At 42.2% G+C, this 19563-nt stretch overlaps 1 protein-coding gene across 1 annotated transcript; it reads left to right on the forward strand.

Annotated features, from left to right (window-relative positions):
• The first annotated feature begins 5596 nt into the window (after positions 1 to 5596).
• LOC137096346 (E3 ubiquitin-protein ligase TRIM11-like) lies at positions 5597 to 18551 on the forward strand. Its single transcript, XM_067465505.1, has 7 exons — positions 5597 to 6103; positions 10882 to 10977; positions 11421 to 11651; positions 12860 to 12882; positions 13931 to 14049; positions 15962 to 16006; positions 17847 to 18551. Exons 1-7 carry the CDS (start codon positions 5597 to 5599, stop codon positions 18359 to 18361), a joined length of 1536 nt encoding a protein of 511 aa, XP_067321606.1. The 3' UTR covers positions 18362 to 18551.
• The last annotated feature ends 1012 nt before the right edge of the window (positions 18552 to 19563 follow it).

The following is a 19563-nucleotide window of genomic DNA, read 5'->3' on the forward strand; positions in this document are numbered from 1 at the left end:
TTTTCATTTTGAGTAGATATCTTTGTACCTTGTGGGTTGTGTTATGGGCATGGGAATTTTGGTTAAGTTTCGTTGGGGGATTTTTGAGTTTTGTTGTTTTGCCGTTTTGTGAGTGTGTTGTTGTGTTGTTTTTCATTTTGAGTAGATATCTTTGTGCCTTGTGGGTTGTGTTATGGGCATGAGAATTTTGGTTAAGTTTCATTGGGGGATTTTTGAGTTTTGTTGTTTTGCCGTTTTGTGAGTGTGTTGTTGTGTTGTTTTTCATTTTGAGTAGATATGTTTGTACCTTGTGGGTTGTGTTATGGGCATGGGAATTTTGGTTAAGTTTCTTTGGGGGGTTTTTTTTAGTTTTTTTTTTGCCGTTTTGAGTGTGTTGTTGTGTTGTTTTTTTATTTTGAGTATATATGTTTGTACCTTGTGGGTTGTGTTATGAGCATGGGAATTTTGGTTAAGTTTCGTTGGGGGATTTTTGAGTTTTGTTGTTTTGCCGTTTTGTGAGTGTGTTGTTGTGTTGTTTTTCATTTTGCGTAGATATGTTTGTACCTTGTGGGTTGTGTTATGGGCATGGGAATTTTGGTTAAGTTTCGTTGGGGGATTTTTGAGTTTTGTTGTTTTGCCGTTTTGTGAGTGTGTTGTTGTGTTGTTTTTCATTTTGAGTAGATATGTTTGTACCTTGTGGGTTGTGTTATGGGCATGGGAATTTTGGTTAAGTTTCGTTGGGGGATTTTTGAGTTTTGTTGTTTTGTCGTTTTGTGAGTGTGTTGTTGTGTTGTTTTTCATTTTGAGTAGATATGTTTGTACCTTGTGGGTTGTGTTATGGGCATGGGAATTTTGGTTAAGTTTCGTTGGGGTTTTTTTGAGTTTTGTTTCCTCGTTGGATGCCCGTAACAAATTTATATATATAGATACAGAATTTAAATGTATTGTCGAAGGCTTTCATGGCTAGAATCACTGGGTTGTTGTAGGTTTTTCGGGCTCTATGGCCATGTTCTAGAAGCATTCTCACCTGATGTTTCACCTGCATCTATGGCAGGCTTTCTCAGAGGTTGTGAGGTCTATACAGAACTTTTTTTAATTGAGTGAACCTGTTTTCTATTTCTCCCAAAGAGGTTTCACAAATGATAGTCTTCAAAACTTCCACTGATTCATGCAAGTCTTACTTGCTCTCCTTTCACATATTATCCTGTCAAAATCTTTTCAAGGGGGGGTTGCCAATGCTTTCCCTCTGAAGCTGAGAGAGTGTGTCTCCAAAATTGTAATCCAAACCTTAAATCGCTGCAGCACACTGTCTTTAATTTGCAGATCTAATTCTCCTACGTGACACAGATTTCATGATCTTGTGTCCTAAGGATGCTATGTTTCAAGATAGCAATAAGGGTTAGTTTTGGATGTTTGGCATCCAAAAGCATAACACAGCAACATAATGCTTAGGAACTGGGTATTAAGTAAACTGTGGGACCTTCTGCACTGTCATATACCCTAGAATATCAAGGCAGAAAATCACACAATATCTGCTGTACACTTGGTTATTTGAGTCCACGCTATCATATATTCCAGTTCAAAGCAAAAAATGTGGGGTTTTATTTAATGTGTGGAAGGGGCCCATGTTACTATCAGCTGAAATTGCTCTCTCTGAACACTACCCCCAAAATACAACATGTTATCCTCTCACACACAAATGCTTGCCTATCTGTAATTTTAATCTACCTCAGTGTTTCTCAACTTTACCAATGGCACGATCCTTGAATATAGTTCCTCATGTTGTGGTGACACTCAACCATAAAATTATTTGCATTGCTACTTCATAACTGTAATTTTGCTACTGTTATAAATTGTCATATAAATATCTGATATGCAGGATGTATTTTCATTCACTGGACCAAATTTGGCACATATACCCAATATGCCCAAATTTGAATACTTGTAGATTAGGAGGGTATTGATTTTGTCATTTGGGAGTCGTAGCTGCTGGGATTTATAGTTCACCTACAGTAAAAGAGCATTCTGAACTCCACCAACGATGGAATTGAACCAAACTTGGCACACAGAACTCCCCTGACCAACAGAAAATACTGGAAAGGTTTGGTGGGCATTGACCTTGAGTTTTGGAGGGAGCACTGCGAAGCAATGATGGATTTTGACCAAACTTGGCATCATTACTCAATATGCCCAAATGTGAACACTGGTGGATTTTTGGGAAAATAGACCTTGATATTTGAGAGTTGTAGTTGCTGTATATTTATAGTTCACTTACAATCAAAGAGCATTCTGAACCCCACCAACGACAAAATTGGGTCAAACTTCCCACACAGAACCCCCACGACCAACAGAATAAATAAAAATACTAATAATGTTTTCTGATGGTCTTTGGCGACCCCTCTGACATTCCCCTCACAACCCCACCCAGGGATCCCAACCCCCAGGTTGAGAAACACCCATCTACCTAAATGTACATCTGTCTGTCTAATAAAATTGCTTCATTTTGCTTGTGTATTCTTAAACTCAATACATTTAGATTTTCTTAATGCATAATAATGGATTTAATACTCCGTAATAATGGATGATGGAAAAGGTTTCATCCTATTGATGAAGAAAATATTACTGGATGTTAGTGACTCTTCAGTTGTTATTTTAGCCATCTTTAGTATTTCTAAATATATTATCCCAATTGTTTTTGTTTATAATCTGATTCTGATCAACTTTAACTTTTTTGAAATTCAGAATGGCAGGATTTTATACTGAAACAGATGAAGTTCCCCTCTCCTTCTCTTTATACTTCAAGATGGAAGGTTTTTGCCGCTTCTCATGACTTAATATAAGGTGCCTAAGATATGGAATAAAGTAAAATGCTCAGACCTGGCATTTCTGTGTTACTCTCTGGAGGGGATTTCTATGTATGTGTGTGTGTCTATAGACATATATAATAAGTAGTTTAAAACATGTGAATAAATATTCTGGAGCTCCAAGACATCAACATGGTTTAATGAAGTGTTGATGATAATTTGGCATATCTAGATTGCTGGAGGTCAGGGAAATGCTTGTCTCTTTGCAAAGCAGACTGGGGAGCCAATTCAGGCAAACCAGAACTTGGTAAATTCAGAATTCAGAAGTTTGGAAAAAACTCATCTGGAAGTTTTAAGGAAAGGCTTTAGCAAGGAGGTTGACAAGATTGATCAACAGGTCTGACTTGAGGACAAACAGTAAACTTTATATAGAAATAGGAAGTTTGTGACTGGGCTATTCTGAAGCACACTGGCTGTGGAAACCTTGATATACATTGAAAGGGAAATGAAGAAGAAGGGTTCCATGAAAAATCTTGATTTTTAAAAATATCCATGATGAAGTATGAAGATTGTGTTGAAATTCAGTGGACCTTTGTTTCAAAAACAAAATCCGTGTCACTGAATGACCAGATCGACCGATCAGTAGCAAGAAAGACTTCGCAATGTTTATTTCCAAACCTACTACATTATAGGAAATACGCAGGTAGAAAGTGAGAGAAAAGTGCTTTAAATAACAACAACAACAACAACAACAACATTTTATATCCTGCCACCATCTCCCCGAAGGGACTTGGGGTGGCTTACAATCGGGACCAAGCCCCATAATAACAGAGTTAACCAATAAGAACATATTTTAAAAAGCAGATCAACATATAACAAGCTAATTAAACAATTAAAACAATAAAATATAAAAAATATTATAATAAAACAAAATTAATCTCAATATCCAAAACCAGGGCTATAATGGGCAATTAAAATTAGAGATGGTGGGGGCTGGGCATCTACTTGTGCAAAATACATTGGCTGGTAGTAAAGTGCTGTGTTCAATCTGACAATTCATTGGGTCTGGATAATTGTAGACAAGGGCCTGATCTTTTGCAAATTCACATTGGAATATCCATGTTTTAAGGTACCTACAGAAGGTAGACAGAGTGGGTGCTAGTCTAATCTCCCTGGGAAGAGAATCCTAGGGCCAGGGGGGCACCACCGAGAAGGCCCTCTCCCTTGTCCCACAAACAGTGATTGTGATGGTGACGGGAGTGAGAGAAGGGCCTTCCCAGAAGATCTTAGGGTCCACACCAGTTCATAGGGGAAAATGTAGTCACGAAGATAGGCAGAAGCAGAACCCAACCCATTTAGGGTAGGTAATTACCTGCATTTTGAATTGGGCCTGGAAACTTATCGGCAAACAGTGGAGCTGTTTTAGTAGTTGTGTTGTCCACTCCCTATAATTAGCTCCTGTTAGCAGTCTGATTGCTAACCTTTGCACCAGTTGCAGTTTCTGGGCCGTCTTCAAAAGCAGTCCCACGAAGAGTATGTTGTAGTAATCCAGTCTGGATTTAACTAAGGTGTGGACCACTGTGGCCAAGTCAGGCTTCTCAAGATACAGTCGCAGCTGGCACACAAGTTTTAACTGTGCAAAGACCCTCCTGGCAACTGCTGACACCTGAGCTTCAAGCATCAGTGCTGAATCCAGAAGGACCCCCAGACAAAGTACCTGTATCCTCAGGGGGAGTGTAAGCACCCGATACTCCGATTGGCCCCATGGCTGACCAGGAAGATCTCTATTTTGTCTGGACTAAACCTCAGTTTGTTAGCCGTCATCCAGGCCATCTCAGCAGCCAGGCAAGTAGTAGAGTTGTTATCTGCATAGAAATGGCACTAAATTCCAAAACTCTGAATGAGCTCACTCAGTGGTTGCATGTAGATGTTGAACAGCATGGGGATAGAATGGAACCTTGCAAGACCTCATAGAACAATAGCCAAGGGTCTGAGCAGGTGTCCCCTAGCTTCACCAACTGGGTTCGATCCTCCAGGAAGGAGTGGAACCATTGCAAAGCAGTGGCCCCAAGACCTATTTTGGAGAGTCGGTCCAGGATACCATGGCTCTGACTGTGAGAGGACTGGATGGCCCATGAGGTCTCTTCCAACTCTATGATTTTACGATTCTATGGCCGATGGTATTGAAAGCCACTGAGATGTCCAAGTGAACCAACAAGGACACATTCTCCCGTCTAGTTCTCTGTGGAGGCCATTTACCAAGGCAACCAAAGCCTTCTCCATTCCTTGACCAGGTCTAAAACCAGATTGTGATGGATTTAGATAATCAATTTCATCCAAGAATCCCTGGAGCTGAGAAGCCACCACTTGCTCTACCACCTTGCCCTAAAAAGGGGAGATTAGAAATTGGCTGGTAGTTGTTAAGAACTGAAAAATCAAGGGATGCCTTTTTCAGAACTGGTCTTACAATTGCCTGTTTTAAGCTTGCTGGTAATTGTCTCTGATCCAACGAGGCATTGATAATCATAGTAAACCACTCGGCTAATACATCACTTTCAAGTTTGATAAACCAGGAGGGACAAGGGTCTAGAGCACCTGTAGTCGCTCTCACGTTCCAAGGATCTTGTCCACCTCCTCAGGCGGAACAAGCTGGAATGAATCCATCAAAACCGGAGCGACAGATGTCTAAATAAATAAATAAACACACTGTTGCAGTTTTACTAAATCCATGGTGCCTTATTTGAAAAAGGAACTTGTTTATCTAGAAACTTGTTCTCCAAGGTGTTCCCTCCCAGTTAAGAGCTGATGTTGGCATGCTGAGTGAATCATTTACAGGGAATACTCTGCAAGTAAATGCAAAGGAAAGTACCCGAGTTCTTTGTAAGCCAGACATGGCTGATGCTCCAAGGGCACAGGATCCCTTGCAGGGTCTTTGTGAAGAAGCCACTTGTACTGTTTGCCTGGATTATTTCAAGGATCCTGTGACCTTAGACTGTGGGCACAACTTCTGCAGAGCCTGCCTGACCCAGACCTGGGAGAAGTCAGGCAACGCAGAGCCCTCCTGCCCTCAGTGCAGAAAAATCGTTTCGCAAAAGAACCTCAGGACAAATCAGCAGCTAGCCAATCTTGTAGAAAAAGTGAAGCTACTCAGCCTTCAGGGACCCAAGAAGGAAAAAAGCAAGGAGAGAGTCTGTGAGAAACACCAGGAGCCTCTGAAGCTTTTCTGCAAAGATGACGAAACCCTCATCTGTGAGACGTGTGACAGGGAGCACACTGATCATCGAAGGATTCCTCTGGGGACAGCTGCTCAAGACTACAAGGTAAGAAACTCTTGTGTTTTTTGAGGGAAGGAAATGCCCGTGGAAGTTTCCTGGGAAGTTCTGTGAAGATGCACTTGCATTAGAAAATCTTATTGCTGGGCTCAAAATAACAATTTCTTGCCTGAAGTGGGTGGGTTGGGGGGAGGGGGGAGTTATTATTAGCCAAAAAGACTTGTTGAAATAGGTCTGTGTGATGTTAAAATGGAATTTCATCACCTTTGCTTCCTACCTTTTAATAAGGGATTAATCTGTCCAGAAGCCTACAATTTATAGGATTCTAGTAAAATTATATCTCTCTCGAGGACACCAAATGGAGGAGGTGAAAACAAAATTTCTCCCTGAACTTCAGGCTGCCTTGAAGCCGCCTTGAAACAATGCTAAAGTGGCTGCCAGTCTGTCCTGTTTAGCACATCTAGTGGGAAAAACTGGAGTTTCTTTATTTTAAAAAGTGATGTTTCCTTCCTCTTATAAAAGAAAATAAAAGTAGGTTTGGATCTGTATTGCTAATGTGGTTATTGCAGCTACTATACTGTGTATGAAAGATCTCACATTAAATTGTAATTTCTAACCCATTTTATAAATAACCTGTTTATGGCTGTAAGTTTGCTAGCAAGTTCTATTTTGGGTGGCAGTGGGCAAGCATATTTTTCAACTGCTCACTTTCTATCTTTCCATTGAATCATAGATTTGGAAAAGACTCCAAGTGCCACTCAGCCCAACCCCCTTCCATGTAGGAAGACATGATTAAGGCACTCCTGACAGATGGCCACTAGTGTTATTCCAGGTGAAGCCAGGCCAAAGCAGAATGTAGTGGTACTATTACTTCTCCAGATCTAAGCACTAGACCAGGCATGGGGAACCTTCGGCCCTCCAGGTGTGGTGGACGGTAAACTCAATATGGGTCAACAGTGTGATGAGGCAGCTCAAATAGGAGTACAGTCTAGTGCAGGGGTCAGGAACCTTCGGCCCTCCAGGTGTGGTGGACTTCAACTCCCACAATTCCTTGAGGCCAAGGTAAGCCTTTGGGGCAAATGCCGAGCCTCAAGGAATTGTGGGAGTTGAAGTCCACCACACCTGGAGGGCCGAAGGTTCCTGACCCCTGCAGTAGACTGTACTCCTATTGATGCAGCCTAGAATTGCATTGGCTTTTTGAGCTGCCTCATCACACTGTTGACCCATATTGAGTTTAGGTCTGCTAAGACTCCTAGATCTCTTTCATATGTACTGTTTTCTTTTTGCAAATAAAAGACAACAGCATAAATATAAACATACTTGAACAATAATGACATACGTATGGGTCGTTGTAGGTTTTTCAGGCTGTATGGCCATGTTCTAGAAGCATTCTCCCCCCAAGGTTTCACCTGCATCTATGGCAGGCATCCTCAGAGGTTGTGAGGCCTAATTACATGTCAATCTAAAATAAAACTTAAATATACACATTAGTTTCAAAAGAGGGCTTTCTGCTTCTCTTTTGTTGGTATCTCTATAGTTTAACATTTTTTCTTCCACCTTACATTTAGCAAGGTATTTACTTCTGCTTGTTTTTACATTAACCATTTATATCCCCAAATCTGTATTTGTATCTCCCTTCCATTTTGAGTGAAACATCCATCTCGCTCAGAACTAAAGTGACTGGTTCTGCAAAGGTGATCAAAAGATCCTTTTTTGGTAGCTGGGTGATTGAGGTGAGTGTGCTCCTCTCCTTTGCCTACTGCAGCGATGAGTGGTATGCCATGGCAGAAGTTTCTTCCTCCAACTCTAAAGAGAATCATGACTATACAGCTCTCTGGATCAGTTATGCCCATCAAAAATGTCCACAAAAAAGAGAAGTCCCAGTTATCACCAAGGAGGAGGAGAAGAACTGCAAGGCCTTTGCAAGCCTGCATATGGTTCAGGTCAATTCTCAGCTTTTTGGCATCTAGGCAAAAAGGTCCAAAGAAGCTGCCAAGCAGGAAATAGAGAAATAATGATTTCTGTGCTTGGAGATTTCAATAAAGGTGAATGGATTTGGGAAAAAATAAAGAAACAAACACCTCACACTTCAGGCCAATGTTCCCATTTGTGATGCACAATCTGGCCGAAAACAGTTCTGGTGGACTCTGTTGTTACCTACTTAGAATCATAGAATCAAAGAGTTGGAAGAGACCTCATGGGCCATCCAGTCCAACCACCTGCCAAGAAGCAGGAGTATTGCATTCAAATCACTCCTGACAGATGGCCCTCCAGCCTCTGTTTAAAAGCTTCCAAAAAGGAGCCTCCACCACACTTCGGGACAGAGAGTTCCACTGCTGAACGGCTCTCACAGTCAGGAAGTTCTTCCTCATGTTCAGATGGAATCTCCTCTCTTGTAGTTTGAAGCCATTGTTCCGCGTCCTAGTCTCCAAGGCAGCAGAAAACAAGCTTGCTCCCTCCTCCCTGTGGCTTCCTCTCACATATTTATACATGGCTATCATATCTCCTCTCAGCCTTCTCTTCTTCAGGCTAAACATGCCCAGCTCCTTAAGCCGCTCCTCATAGGGCTTGTTCTCCAGACCCTTGATCATTTTAGTCGCCCTCCTCTGGACACATTCCAGCTTGTCAATATCTCTCTTGAATTGTGGTGCCCAGAATTGGACACAATATTCCAGGTGTGGTCTAACCAAAGCAGAATAGAGGGGTAGCATTACTTCCCTGGACCTAGACACTATTCTCCTCTTGATGCAGGCCAAAATCCATTGGCTTTTTTTTGCCGCCACATCACATTGTTGGCTCATGTTTAACTGTTGTCCACGAGGACGCCAAGATCTTTTTCACACGTACTGCTCTCGAGCCAGGCATTGTCCCCCATTCTGTATCTTTGCATTTCGTTTTTCCTGCCAAAGTGGAGTATCTTGCATTTGTCACTGTTAAAATTCATTTTGTTAGTTTTGGCCCATCATCTCTCTAATCTGTCAAGATCGTTTTGAATCCTGGTCCTGTCCTCTGTAGTATTGGCTATCCCTCCCAATTTGGTGTCGTCTGCAAACTTGATGATCATGCCTTCTAACTCTTCATCTAAGTCATTAATAAAGATGTTGAACAGGACCGGGCCCAGGACGGAACCCTGCGGCACTCCGCTCGTCACTTCTTTCCAGGATGAAGAGGAAGCATTAGTGAGCACCCTCTGGGTTCGTCCATTTAATCAATTACAGATCCACCTCACCGTAGTTTTGCCTAGCCCACATTGGACTAGTTTCCTTGCCAGAAGGTCATGGGGGACCTTGTCGAAGGCCTTACTGAAATCCAGGTACGCCACATCCATGGCATTCCCCGCATCTATCCAGCTTGTAACTCTATAGAAAAAAGAGATCAGATTAGTCTGGCATGACTTGTTTTTGATAAATCCATGTTGACTATTAGCGATGACCGCATTTGTTTCTAAGTGTTTGCAGACCACTTCCTTAACAATCTTTTCCAGAATCTTGCCTGGTATCAACGTGAGGCTGACCGGACGGTAGTTGTTTGGGTCATCCTTTTTTCCCTTCTTGAAGATTGGGACCACATTGGCCCTCCTCCAATCTGCTGGAACTTCTCCCATTCTCCAAGAACTCTCAAAGATGATTGCCAATGGTTCCGAAATGACTTCCGCTAGTTCCTTCAGTACTCTTGGGTGTAGTTGATCTGGCCCTGGGGACTTGAACTCATTTAGAGTGGCCAGGTATTCCTGGACGACTTGTTTCCCAATTTGGGGTTGGATGTCCTCTAATCCCTCATCCACTCCATCTTGCTGAGGTTGAAGATGACCTTCTTTTTGTGAGAAGACAGAGGCAAGGAAGGTATTACTTGGTTTCACAGTTCAAAGGACAGTCATAAACAGATGAAAAGAATCCAGGCAAAGAATATAAAGGCACCGTGGTTCTTTACAATTGGTTGTTTGGAGTTCACACCCCAATTCATTGTGAATTTTGCTTCTGAGAGGCAATAAATAGAATAGCATTATAGGTTTTAAAAGTTTAGGGTAGTGGTTTTCAGCCTGCGGGTCCCCAGATGTTTTGGCTTTAAATTCTCAGAAATCCTAACAGCTGGTAAACTGACTAGGATTTTTGGGAGTTCTAGGCCAAAATACCTGGGGACCTACAGGTTGGGAAGCATTGCTTTAGAACATGTAAACTATCAGCAGTAGCCTAACTACTGCTTATTTTAAACAGGATGGAATATTCCCCTCCCTGAGAGATGCATTCATGATTTGTCGTATTTGGATTGAATTACATCTCTTCCCTGGATGACTAGCCAAGAGGGACAGGGATCTGGAAAGCAGGTTGTTCTCCTTCCTTGGCCCAGCAGCTTGTCCACATCACTGGTACTCATTAATGGAAATAGATAAATTACATTCAAAGATATTAAAAGAACTGGCAGGAATAGTTCTGGAACAACTTTGAGAATTCCTAGAAAACAGAGTACCAGCAGAGGAGTTATCCCCGTCTTCAAAAATGTGTTTCCCAATGGCTCCTCTTGTATTAGATGCATTGGACTATCTCTAGATGTTTCTCCTTTTTCTGTATCCCATTGATTTCACTCAATAAAGAGCTTCAAAGAAGAATCAGTGATGGATGACAGGACAGGAGATATACCTTTCAAATTTGCAGATGATACCCCAGATGACAGAGTCAGAATCCAAAATGACTTCTCAAATTAGAGAGCTGGGCCAAAACTAAGAAATTGAATTTCAACACAGAAAAATGTATGGCATTGCACTTGTGTATGTGTGTGAAATGTGGCTGTTACTTTCCAGTGAAAACTGACTGTTTGTTTCTCTGCAGGATTTGATGAGTCTTCATCAGCATTGTCTGGTGAAGGAGATAGAAAAGGTTCTGGAATATAAAGCAAAGACAGAAAAGGAAGCCCAAGACCTGCTTGTAAGTATAGGAGTAAATGTGATTATGGAAGGAAACTAACTTAAAACAATGTGTAAAAAACATGTTATAAAATGCAGCTTCATCATATAAATCTTTGGATGGTGTGAAGACTGATCATGAATCCCATACTGTGACCTTGAGTGAGTTGCCATTTCTTAGCCTCAGAGGAAAGCAAGGCCACTCATCCTCTGAATGTATCTTGTCAAGAAACCCCCAGGACAGATTAATCTTAGGGTCACTATAAGAGGGAACTGACCTGAAGGTACACAACAACAACAACAACAACAAAAGGGAGTTTTACCTGATAGTTTGTCATGAACCCTCTGTTGAAATTCCTCCTCCTACGCAACCATTGATGTGCCAGAAGCCCTCTCTTTTTTCATTTCAGCAACTGTATTTTAAAGTGATACTCATTTACTTGCTTTTCTTTCTGATCACTGCAGAAGCAGACAAAAGCAAAAATTGAAAAAACAATGGGAGAAATCACAGAAATACGACAGTTTCTGGAAGAACAGGAGAAACATCTCCGGGCCCAGATGGAGGAGCTGGAAAAGCAGATTGTAAGGAAAAGAGATGAACACTTGGTCTTACTTTCCCGGGAACTTTCTTCTTTGGAAAGTCTCATCCAGGAGATGAAAGAGACATGTCAGCAGCCACCAGCAGAACTGCTGCAGGTAAGACTGGGCAGGAGTAGTTTTTCTGGCATGGACAAGATCTATTACAAAATATCTGCTCTTTGTTTATTGTGGAATTAACTAGGCATTGTTTCCGTTAATCACAGTGGCCTGCATTTCGAATCGGCTTTGATGTTGTTCTAGAGCAGTGGTTCTAAACTTGGGGGTTGCGACTCCTAGGGGGATCGATCAGCCGTTTGAGAGGGGGCGTGCTGCCACTTTCTTTGGTCTTGCCTCCTCGGTCCCACCTCTTTCTCCTTGAACCTGGAACATGCCACCCTCTCCTGGCTGCCTCTCTGGAGGGGAAGACCAGAAGGAGTTGCCCAGTGTGGAAACAAGGTGGAGGAGGAGGCGGAGGTGGAGGCAGTGAGAAGTGGCACTCTCCCCCACCCCCTGTTGTCTCAGCCCCGTTCTTAACTAGGAGTTGTTTGTAACTCAGGGATGACCTGTTGTCTGAAGAACAACATTGTCACACAAACATGGACAATCTTAAGGGATGAAGTTACGAAGTAGCAATGAAAATAATGTTATGGTTGGGGGTCACCGCAACATGAGGAACTGTATTAAAGGGTCATGGCATTAGGAAGGTTGAGAACCACTGTTCTAGAGGGTGCCCTGGGCCCATTTACACAACACAAATATAGCACTACATTTCATTATAACTGCCATGGCAACATCCTACTGAATCCTACATTTCCAATTTAGCATGGAAGATGTGGAAGTTTCAGCCAGAGCACTCTGGTGTCTTTTCAACTACACATCTTAGGTTCCATAACAATTAAAATGAAACAACCATTAGATTTGTCTACTTTGATGAGGGCCCCCAAAGTCCACCACTAGACCACTGATACAAAAGGAGGGAAAGGATCAAGCCTGATATACCCAGAGACAACTCTATTCCATATAGGAGCTTCCAAGATGCACTGGGTGTATGCATGAGGATTAACCTTCTCAGAAATGTTTAGGATTTTGATTCATTTGCATTTACAGAGAATTGCTTGGAGAAGTTAATTGAAATCAAAGCACCAGGGAACCTGGGTTGTTGTAGGTTTTTCCGGGCTAACCCTTTCTCCTCTGTTACCCTCAAAGGTACATAGTCTTTACATAAAGATAGTTGCACTATTCCCAATTTTGAAGTTACAGAAGTGTCCTTGGGAAGGGACAGACTGCTTTCTCATCTTTCTTTCTTTTGTTCTTCTTCCCTCTAGGATGCGAGGAACCTCTTGCAGAGGTAAGTGGATCCTAATCCTTTCCATTAGACATAACTGGTGGACATGGTGATCCTCTGATGCTCCGTGGAAGAAAATGAAGGCCTCTAACAGGTCACAGATAAAAATATTGCTTTCCTTTTGACATTATGGGACTTGACCCATAGCTAGTGTCACTGCCTTAGCGATAACTCTTAATAATTATTTGTTGTATTTGTTTCCTCAGCAATATTTATCCTGAAATGGCAAGCTCTTTCTGTACCTTTAAAAAAAGTACCGAATATTCTGGCATATAAGACAACTAGGTGTATAAGACAATCCTCAACTTTTCCAGTTATAATATAGAGTTTGGGATATACATGTCGTATAGGACTACCCCTCTTCCAAAGCACACCAAATAAATTTTTTAAAAGCATCACATTTGATTTCAATATGGTAATTTTCCTATTACTGTACCTCCTTCTCTGCCTCTCATATCTTGCACCTGCACACCTGTACCACTTCACTGCAGTCTTCAGGAGCGAGATCTGAGAGTCAGAGGACGAGGTACGGTAATAGAATACAAGGGCGGGCCAGACAGGTAAAAGAGGTGTGTTTTTCTGGCCCCAGGGCCACTCTATCTCTTTTTTCCATACCCCGAGCGCCTCGGACGCATGCAGCTTGCTCCGCCCTTCTCTTACGCCTTCCTGGTGAGGCACCCCTTCACCTCACCATTGGGACTGCATTAAGTCCATGGATCCTGATGAATGGATTTTCTTCTACCGTACTTGTACAGCGTCGCCCTTAATGCTTTCATACAGTCACTGCATATGGCAGGGATGTGGCCATTGCCATTTTTGAGCTCCCCCCACCATATGCGGCAACCACAGATTCACCAATCCAGATTGGAAGTTTCAGCACCTGCTCTATAAGATGACTCCCAGCGTAGAAGACTACTCCCACGTATTAGACGACCCCTGACTTTTGAGAAGATTTTTCTTGGGTTAAAAAGTAGTATTATACACCAGAATATACGGCAATTTGCAGGAGTGGTCCCCCCCCTCACCCCCATTGTTCTGTTTTCTCCACTAGGTTTGAGGAGATGCAAACATCCGAGAAGCCAGTGGCTTTCCCTCCAGAGCTGAAATGGAAGATCTGGGAGTTTTGTGATCTAAATTCCTTTCTAGTTGCTGCCTTGAAGCCATTCCGAGGTAAAGAGGTGTTTCCACAAGGAATTATGCTGGTTTCCGCATTGGCCTAAGAGGGAAACTCTATTTTTGTTGTATTCTCATGACAGCTCAGGGAAGAAGCAGTGTGGCTTCTCTCTCCAGACCCATGCATTGTTTTTTTCTTGTTTTTACTAGAAGGACCAAGTTTTGTTCTGTGACACTGGCAGTCAATGTGTGGGTGCACAAACACGAACACATGCAGAGAGATACCACTACTGGTTTATATGCATTTACAAGGATTACCTCAGTTAATGAACTAGATTTGTTTCTGGGTGTTACTTCTTTTAATAGTAATTTTGGTACCAGAAGCAGAAACAATGTGGAGAAAATAGGGATGGGTGCCAACAGGGCCGTAGCCAGAAAAAGATTTCGGGGAGGGTTGACAATTTGGGGGGGGGGGGGTTGAAAATTTCGGGGGGGGTTTGAAAATTTCAGGGAGGGTTGAAAATTGGGGGGGGGGGTTGAAACCTGCCTCCTAGCTCACACTGAAGCAAAGAGCACAGAAGGGGGCAGAGCAACCTTCCATAGCCTGCAGCTCCAACCCTGTCAACCACCTCCACCAAGTCTGGCCTCCTTAATGAGAGCATTCAACACACACACACACCTTGGTTGCTTCACTACATCGGCTATTGCTGCAAGTAATGACAGTGTGAATAAATTGTCAATATTTGCTTGAGATAGTGCTTACAGTTCTGGAGGGACTCTTAATTTTTTGCATCTCATAGACTTAGCATGGGGATTTGGTTAACCAGTTAAAATTCATGAGTAAACCAGGTTTTTTAAAAAAATCTGAAATATTTCGGGGGGGGGGTTGAATTCCTAAAACCACCCCCTCGCTACAGGCCTGGGTGCCAACACCACAGGGGGGGGGGGGGAAGAAGCATTTATCCTGTTACAACAAACTGATAAATCTAAATGAACAATATGCACATGTAAAATGAAACAGATAAATTAAGTACTCTTTCCTTTAGTACATGAAAATATTTTGAGCCTTCTAGAAGCCATTTCAAGGTTTCTGGCAAAGTGGATCCATGAATTCCTTTTTTCTTCCCTCATTTCTTATAATTTCCACTTTGGTAAAGTAAACTGGTGATGGAAGCTTCCTTGCTCTCCTCTCTCTTCCCATGTTTTTCTTTTCAGGCATGATGCCTGGAAAATGATTGCACAACTTAATTGTAAAACATATAACAGAACATCTTACTGAGGGAGAATCATGTCAAAAGCAAAGTGCAGGCCTGCCTTCTTCAGCTTGTACCATTCTTCCTGTATAATAAATGAGTATTTCTTTCAGTTTCTTTTTAAACCTTTATTGGATGTGCCTAATAGTAAACTTAGTAATAAACTTTTTTTTAGACCCTGCCCCATCTCCCATAGGGCGGCTTACAAATAGTACTCAGGGCGGTTTACAAATAGTACATACGGTGCCACACCACATATAAAATAATACAGTATATCAATATTGAAAATACAAAAACATATTTAAAACCAGACATAAAAAATTGACAAAAATAAAATATAGGAATAGTCATTGATCAAAAATCCATGCAATCAATTTAGCCTTCCCTGGCTAAAGAACAGTCCGGCTGCTATCTTAAGCATTATCAACGGCCTATTGAAAGAACCAAGTTTGTAGTTCTTTCCAAAAGTGCTGTAGTGTGGAGGCTTGCCTAAGTTCCTTGGGGAGGGCATTCCATAGCAGCGGGGGCACCACCAAGAAGACCCTCTCCCTCATCCCCACCAACCACGCTTGAGACGGAGGCAGGACTGAGAGGACCATCTCCTCAGCAATCTTAGAGCCCGTGCTGGTTCATAGGGGGAGATCTAATGTGAATTGATATTTTTCTGAACAAAATGATTGCTGCCTAATCTTATATATGTTTTTGTTTTATTTTAGTTGCATTCCTAGATGCTGTGTCACATGGGCTAGAGCTTCAGAAAGGTAAATTTCCAATGTTGGAAGTGATGGTGCCATTTGCCTGGTAGCATTTCACCAAATCAGTGTTATTTTCCCCTCCATGTCCACTGTTGGTTGTAATTTCATGGATCCGCACCAGGGATTTTTACCATTTTTTAAAAATGTGTGTTTTGCTGAGAAAATTCCATGGTTTGAAGCACAAAAATCTCCTCTGAGTTTTAAAATAATCTTACCGCTACAATGTTATAGTGTAAAAGAACCATGGCACTTATGCAAGGAAATACCTCTAAACACAATGATTAAAAAGAGTGAATGCGCTGTAACAAAATAGAAGTAATTGGTTGGAGGAATGCATAGTGGCAGAGGCCCTTGTATCACTGAAATGAAATTGGCCAGGAAAACCATAGTATATCAGAGCTGTCAACCCTCTGGAATGTGACTATTCTGTCATATTGCTTAGTGAGTTTGGGGCTTAGCTAATTATTCACAGCAATTAAGCAAATCTGCATTTTTGTATGTTGTTTCAATGACTCCACATGATTCTGCTTGAGAACTGTTGTTTATAACTTTTAGGATCACAGAATTCATCTGATAAGATTTATGCAAACCTTTCCTGGTTCTTTAACAAAATATGGGATAGAAATATCAAATGGGGGTTGCTGATACGTTTATAATGTTGTCATATTACGAATGTTCTTGCAGTAACAAATAAGAGGGGTTTTGTTAAGTTCTGTTTTGGGGTCTATACGTATCTTAGGTCAATACCCAGTTGTTCTGACTATAGAAGAGAGATCTTATATAGAGAGCATATCCAGAAACCAAGTGAATGTCACCTGTTTAAAATGCTCGATCTTGGATGAAAATCACTCAAATGTTAAGGGTGACTGGATTTCTCCAGTACTACCTAACTGTTGTTCTGTGTTTAGATTAAGCCTTAGTTTTTGTTGTAGATGTTTTAAAGAAATAAAAGATGTTCATTTGAGCCCTTAAAAAAAGAGTGAATGCAGGATAATAGAATAATAGGATAATAAAAAGATACTCAGTAGCAGTCCTCGGGGGAAAGTGGGAAAAATCATTAAAAGTGCTAAAATAAGAGCAGTGAATTATTCATTCTAGGAGTATTTATGTTTTCTTGTAATGTGAATTCATTGACATTCGGAGTGATAGTGATAGCCACCCCTCTATTCCGACTTGGTTACATTACATTTCTAACAGAACAAAGCAAACAAACAAAATACAACATTTGTGAGTTTGGTAGTTGACTAAATGTCCTTTGACCAGTATCTGGCCACTTGGAGTGCTTCTGGTGTTGCTGCAAGAAGGACCTCCATTGTGCATGTGGCAGGGCTCAGGTTGCATTGCAGCAGGTGGTCTGTGGTTTGCTCCTCTCCACACTCGCATGTCGTGGATTCCACTTTGTAGCCCCATTTCTGAAGGTTGGCTCTGCATCTCGTGGTGCCAGAGCGCAGTCTGTTCAGCGCCTTCCAAGTCGCCCAGTCCTCTGTGTGCCCAGGGGGGAGTCTCTCATTTGGTATCAGCCATTGATTGAGGTTCTGGGTTTGAGCCTGCCACTTTTGGACTCTCGCTTGCTGAGGTGTTCCAGTGGGACTCTCGCTTGCTGAGGTGAGGTAAGCGGTTGATAAATACTGTAAATAAATAAGTAAATAAATAACTTCTATTTCCGAGAAGAGACCAGCAATATCCTGTTTTCTAGGCAGAACCCACAAAAGTAGAGTTTGAACTCTCTCATGATGGAAACACTGATTTCACAACAAGTAGCCTTTATCACAATTATAAGAAGGATGTTTTATTATTATCTCTTTGCTTTGCATCATCTCTCTCTCTTTCTGTCTGTCTTCAACAGCAAATATCACTCTGGATCCAGACACAGCGAGTCGCAAGCTCGTCCTATCAGAGGATTATAAAAGTGTGAGAGGGGAAGACAAGGAGCAAAACCTGCCTGACACTCCTGAGAGATTCAGTCCCAGAGCGTTTGTGTTGGGACGTGAGGGATTCACATCTGGCAGGCATTTCTGGGAAGTTGTGGTGGAAGGAGGAGGAAACTGGTCTGTGGGGGTGGCTAGGAAGTCTGTCAGGAGAAAAGGCCCTGTTCAGTCTGGTCCTAACGATGGAGTCTGGGATGTGGGCAAGTGGTCAGGTGAGTATCAACGTGCCAGATGGCCTTCTAGTACTGTTTTCCGTCTGAGTGAAAAGACCAAGCGGATCCGAGTCTGTCTGAACTGTGCTGCAAATCGGGTGGCCTTTTACGATGCTGATACGGGAGACCAGATCTACGTCCTTTCAGATGTCCCGTTCTCCGGAGAGACTGTCCTCCCGTTCTTTTATGCAAGTAGAGTCCACCTCAGAATCTCACCTTAAAGCAGGCAAGCCTATTTCATGGGACTTGTTCTCTAAACCTGGTTGATAATAATATAATGAGTTTATTGAATTCTTCCTGAAAAGTGTTCTTAAAGTGAACAATGTTTAAAAAAAATATTCAGATATGATTTTATTGATTGTATTCTGCTGCGAAAGCTTTTGAGAGAGAATAAATGCTTACCTATCTGTACTTTTATCTATCTCAGTGGTTCTCAATAATAATAATAATAATAATAATAATAATAATAATAAAGGGACTCGGTGTGGCTTACATGAGGCCGAGCCCACAATACAACAATAAAAACAATAGCAACAGTAATACAAGACAATAAATAAATTCACAATCAGAAAATAAGCAATAAACATTAACAAAAACACAACGACGTTTAAAACCTATGGCTGGGCCAAATGTAATAATTAAAATTTAAAAATAATGCTGGGCATGACCAGGTGACGTATAACTAGGATAGAAATTTTAGAGACGGATGAAATGTGCAGACAATCCTAGATCACTAATAAAGTGCATTTAGGGACATATTGCTGGGAGTCTCCTTATTCTGGGAAGGCACACTGAAACAACCATGTTTTCAGGCTCCTCCTAAAGACTGCCAGAGATGAGGCATGCCTGATGTCCTTGGGGAGCGAGTTCCAGAGTCGAGGGGCCACCACCGAGAAGGCCCTCTCCCTCGTCCCCACTAATCGCGTTTGCGATGGAGGTGGAAGCGCGAGCAGGGGCTCTCCAGATGATCGAAGAGATCGCGTGGGTTCGTACACAGAGATGCGGCCACGCAGGTAGGCGGGTCCCAAACCGTTTAGGGGTTTGTAGGTAAGAACCTGCACCTTGAATTGGGACCAGAAAATAAATGGCAGCCAATGGAGTTCCTTAAACAGTGGGGTTGACTGCTCCCTGTAAGGAGCACCAGTTAACAACCTAGCCACCGCACACTGAAGCAATTGAAATTTCCGGGCTGTTTTCAAGGGCAGCCCCACGTAGAGTGCATTGCAGTAGTCCAATCTGGAGGTGACTAAAGCATGGACCACCCTGGCCAGATCCGCCTTCATGAGGTACGGTTGCAGTTGGTGCACGAGTCTTAATTGTGCAAAGGCCCTCCCGGCCACCGCCGACACCTGCGCTTCAAGCATAAGTGATGAGTCCAAGAGGACACCCAAACTGCAGACCTGTGACTTCAACCTGTGGGTCT

This window comes from Anolis sagrei, chromosome 2, assembly GCF_037176765.1.
Source record: "Anolis sagrei isolate rAnoSag1 chromosome 2, rAnoSag1.mat, whole genome shotgun sequence".
Lineage (NCBI taxonomy): Eukaryota > Metazoa > Chordata > Lepidosauria > Squamata > Dactyloidae > Anolis > Anolis sagrei.

Excerpts from the sequence above, each read along its gene's own strand:
- LOC137096346 (XM_067465505.1), top strand. The coding sequence starts at position 5,597 with ATGCTGAGTGAATCATTTACAGGGAATACTCTGCAAGTAAATGCAAAG. Across the intron at positions 6,104-10,881 it reads CAGCTGCTCAAGACTACAAG|GATTTGATGAGTCTTCATCA; the intron begins GTAAGAAACTCT and ends GTTTCTCTGCAG. Across the intron at positions 10,978-11,420 it reads AGGAAGCCCAAGACCTGCTT|AAGCAGACAAAAGCAAAAAT; the intron begins GTAAGTATAGGA and ends TGATCACTGCAG.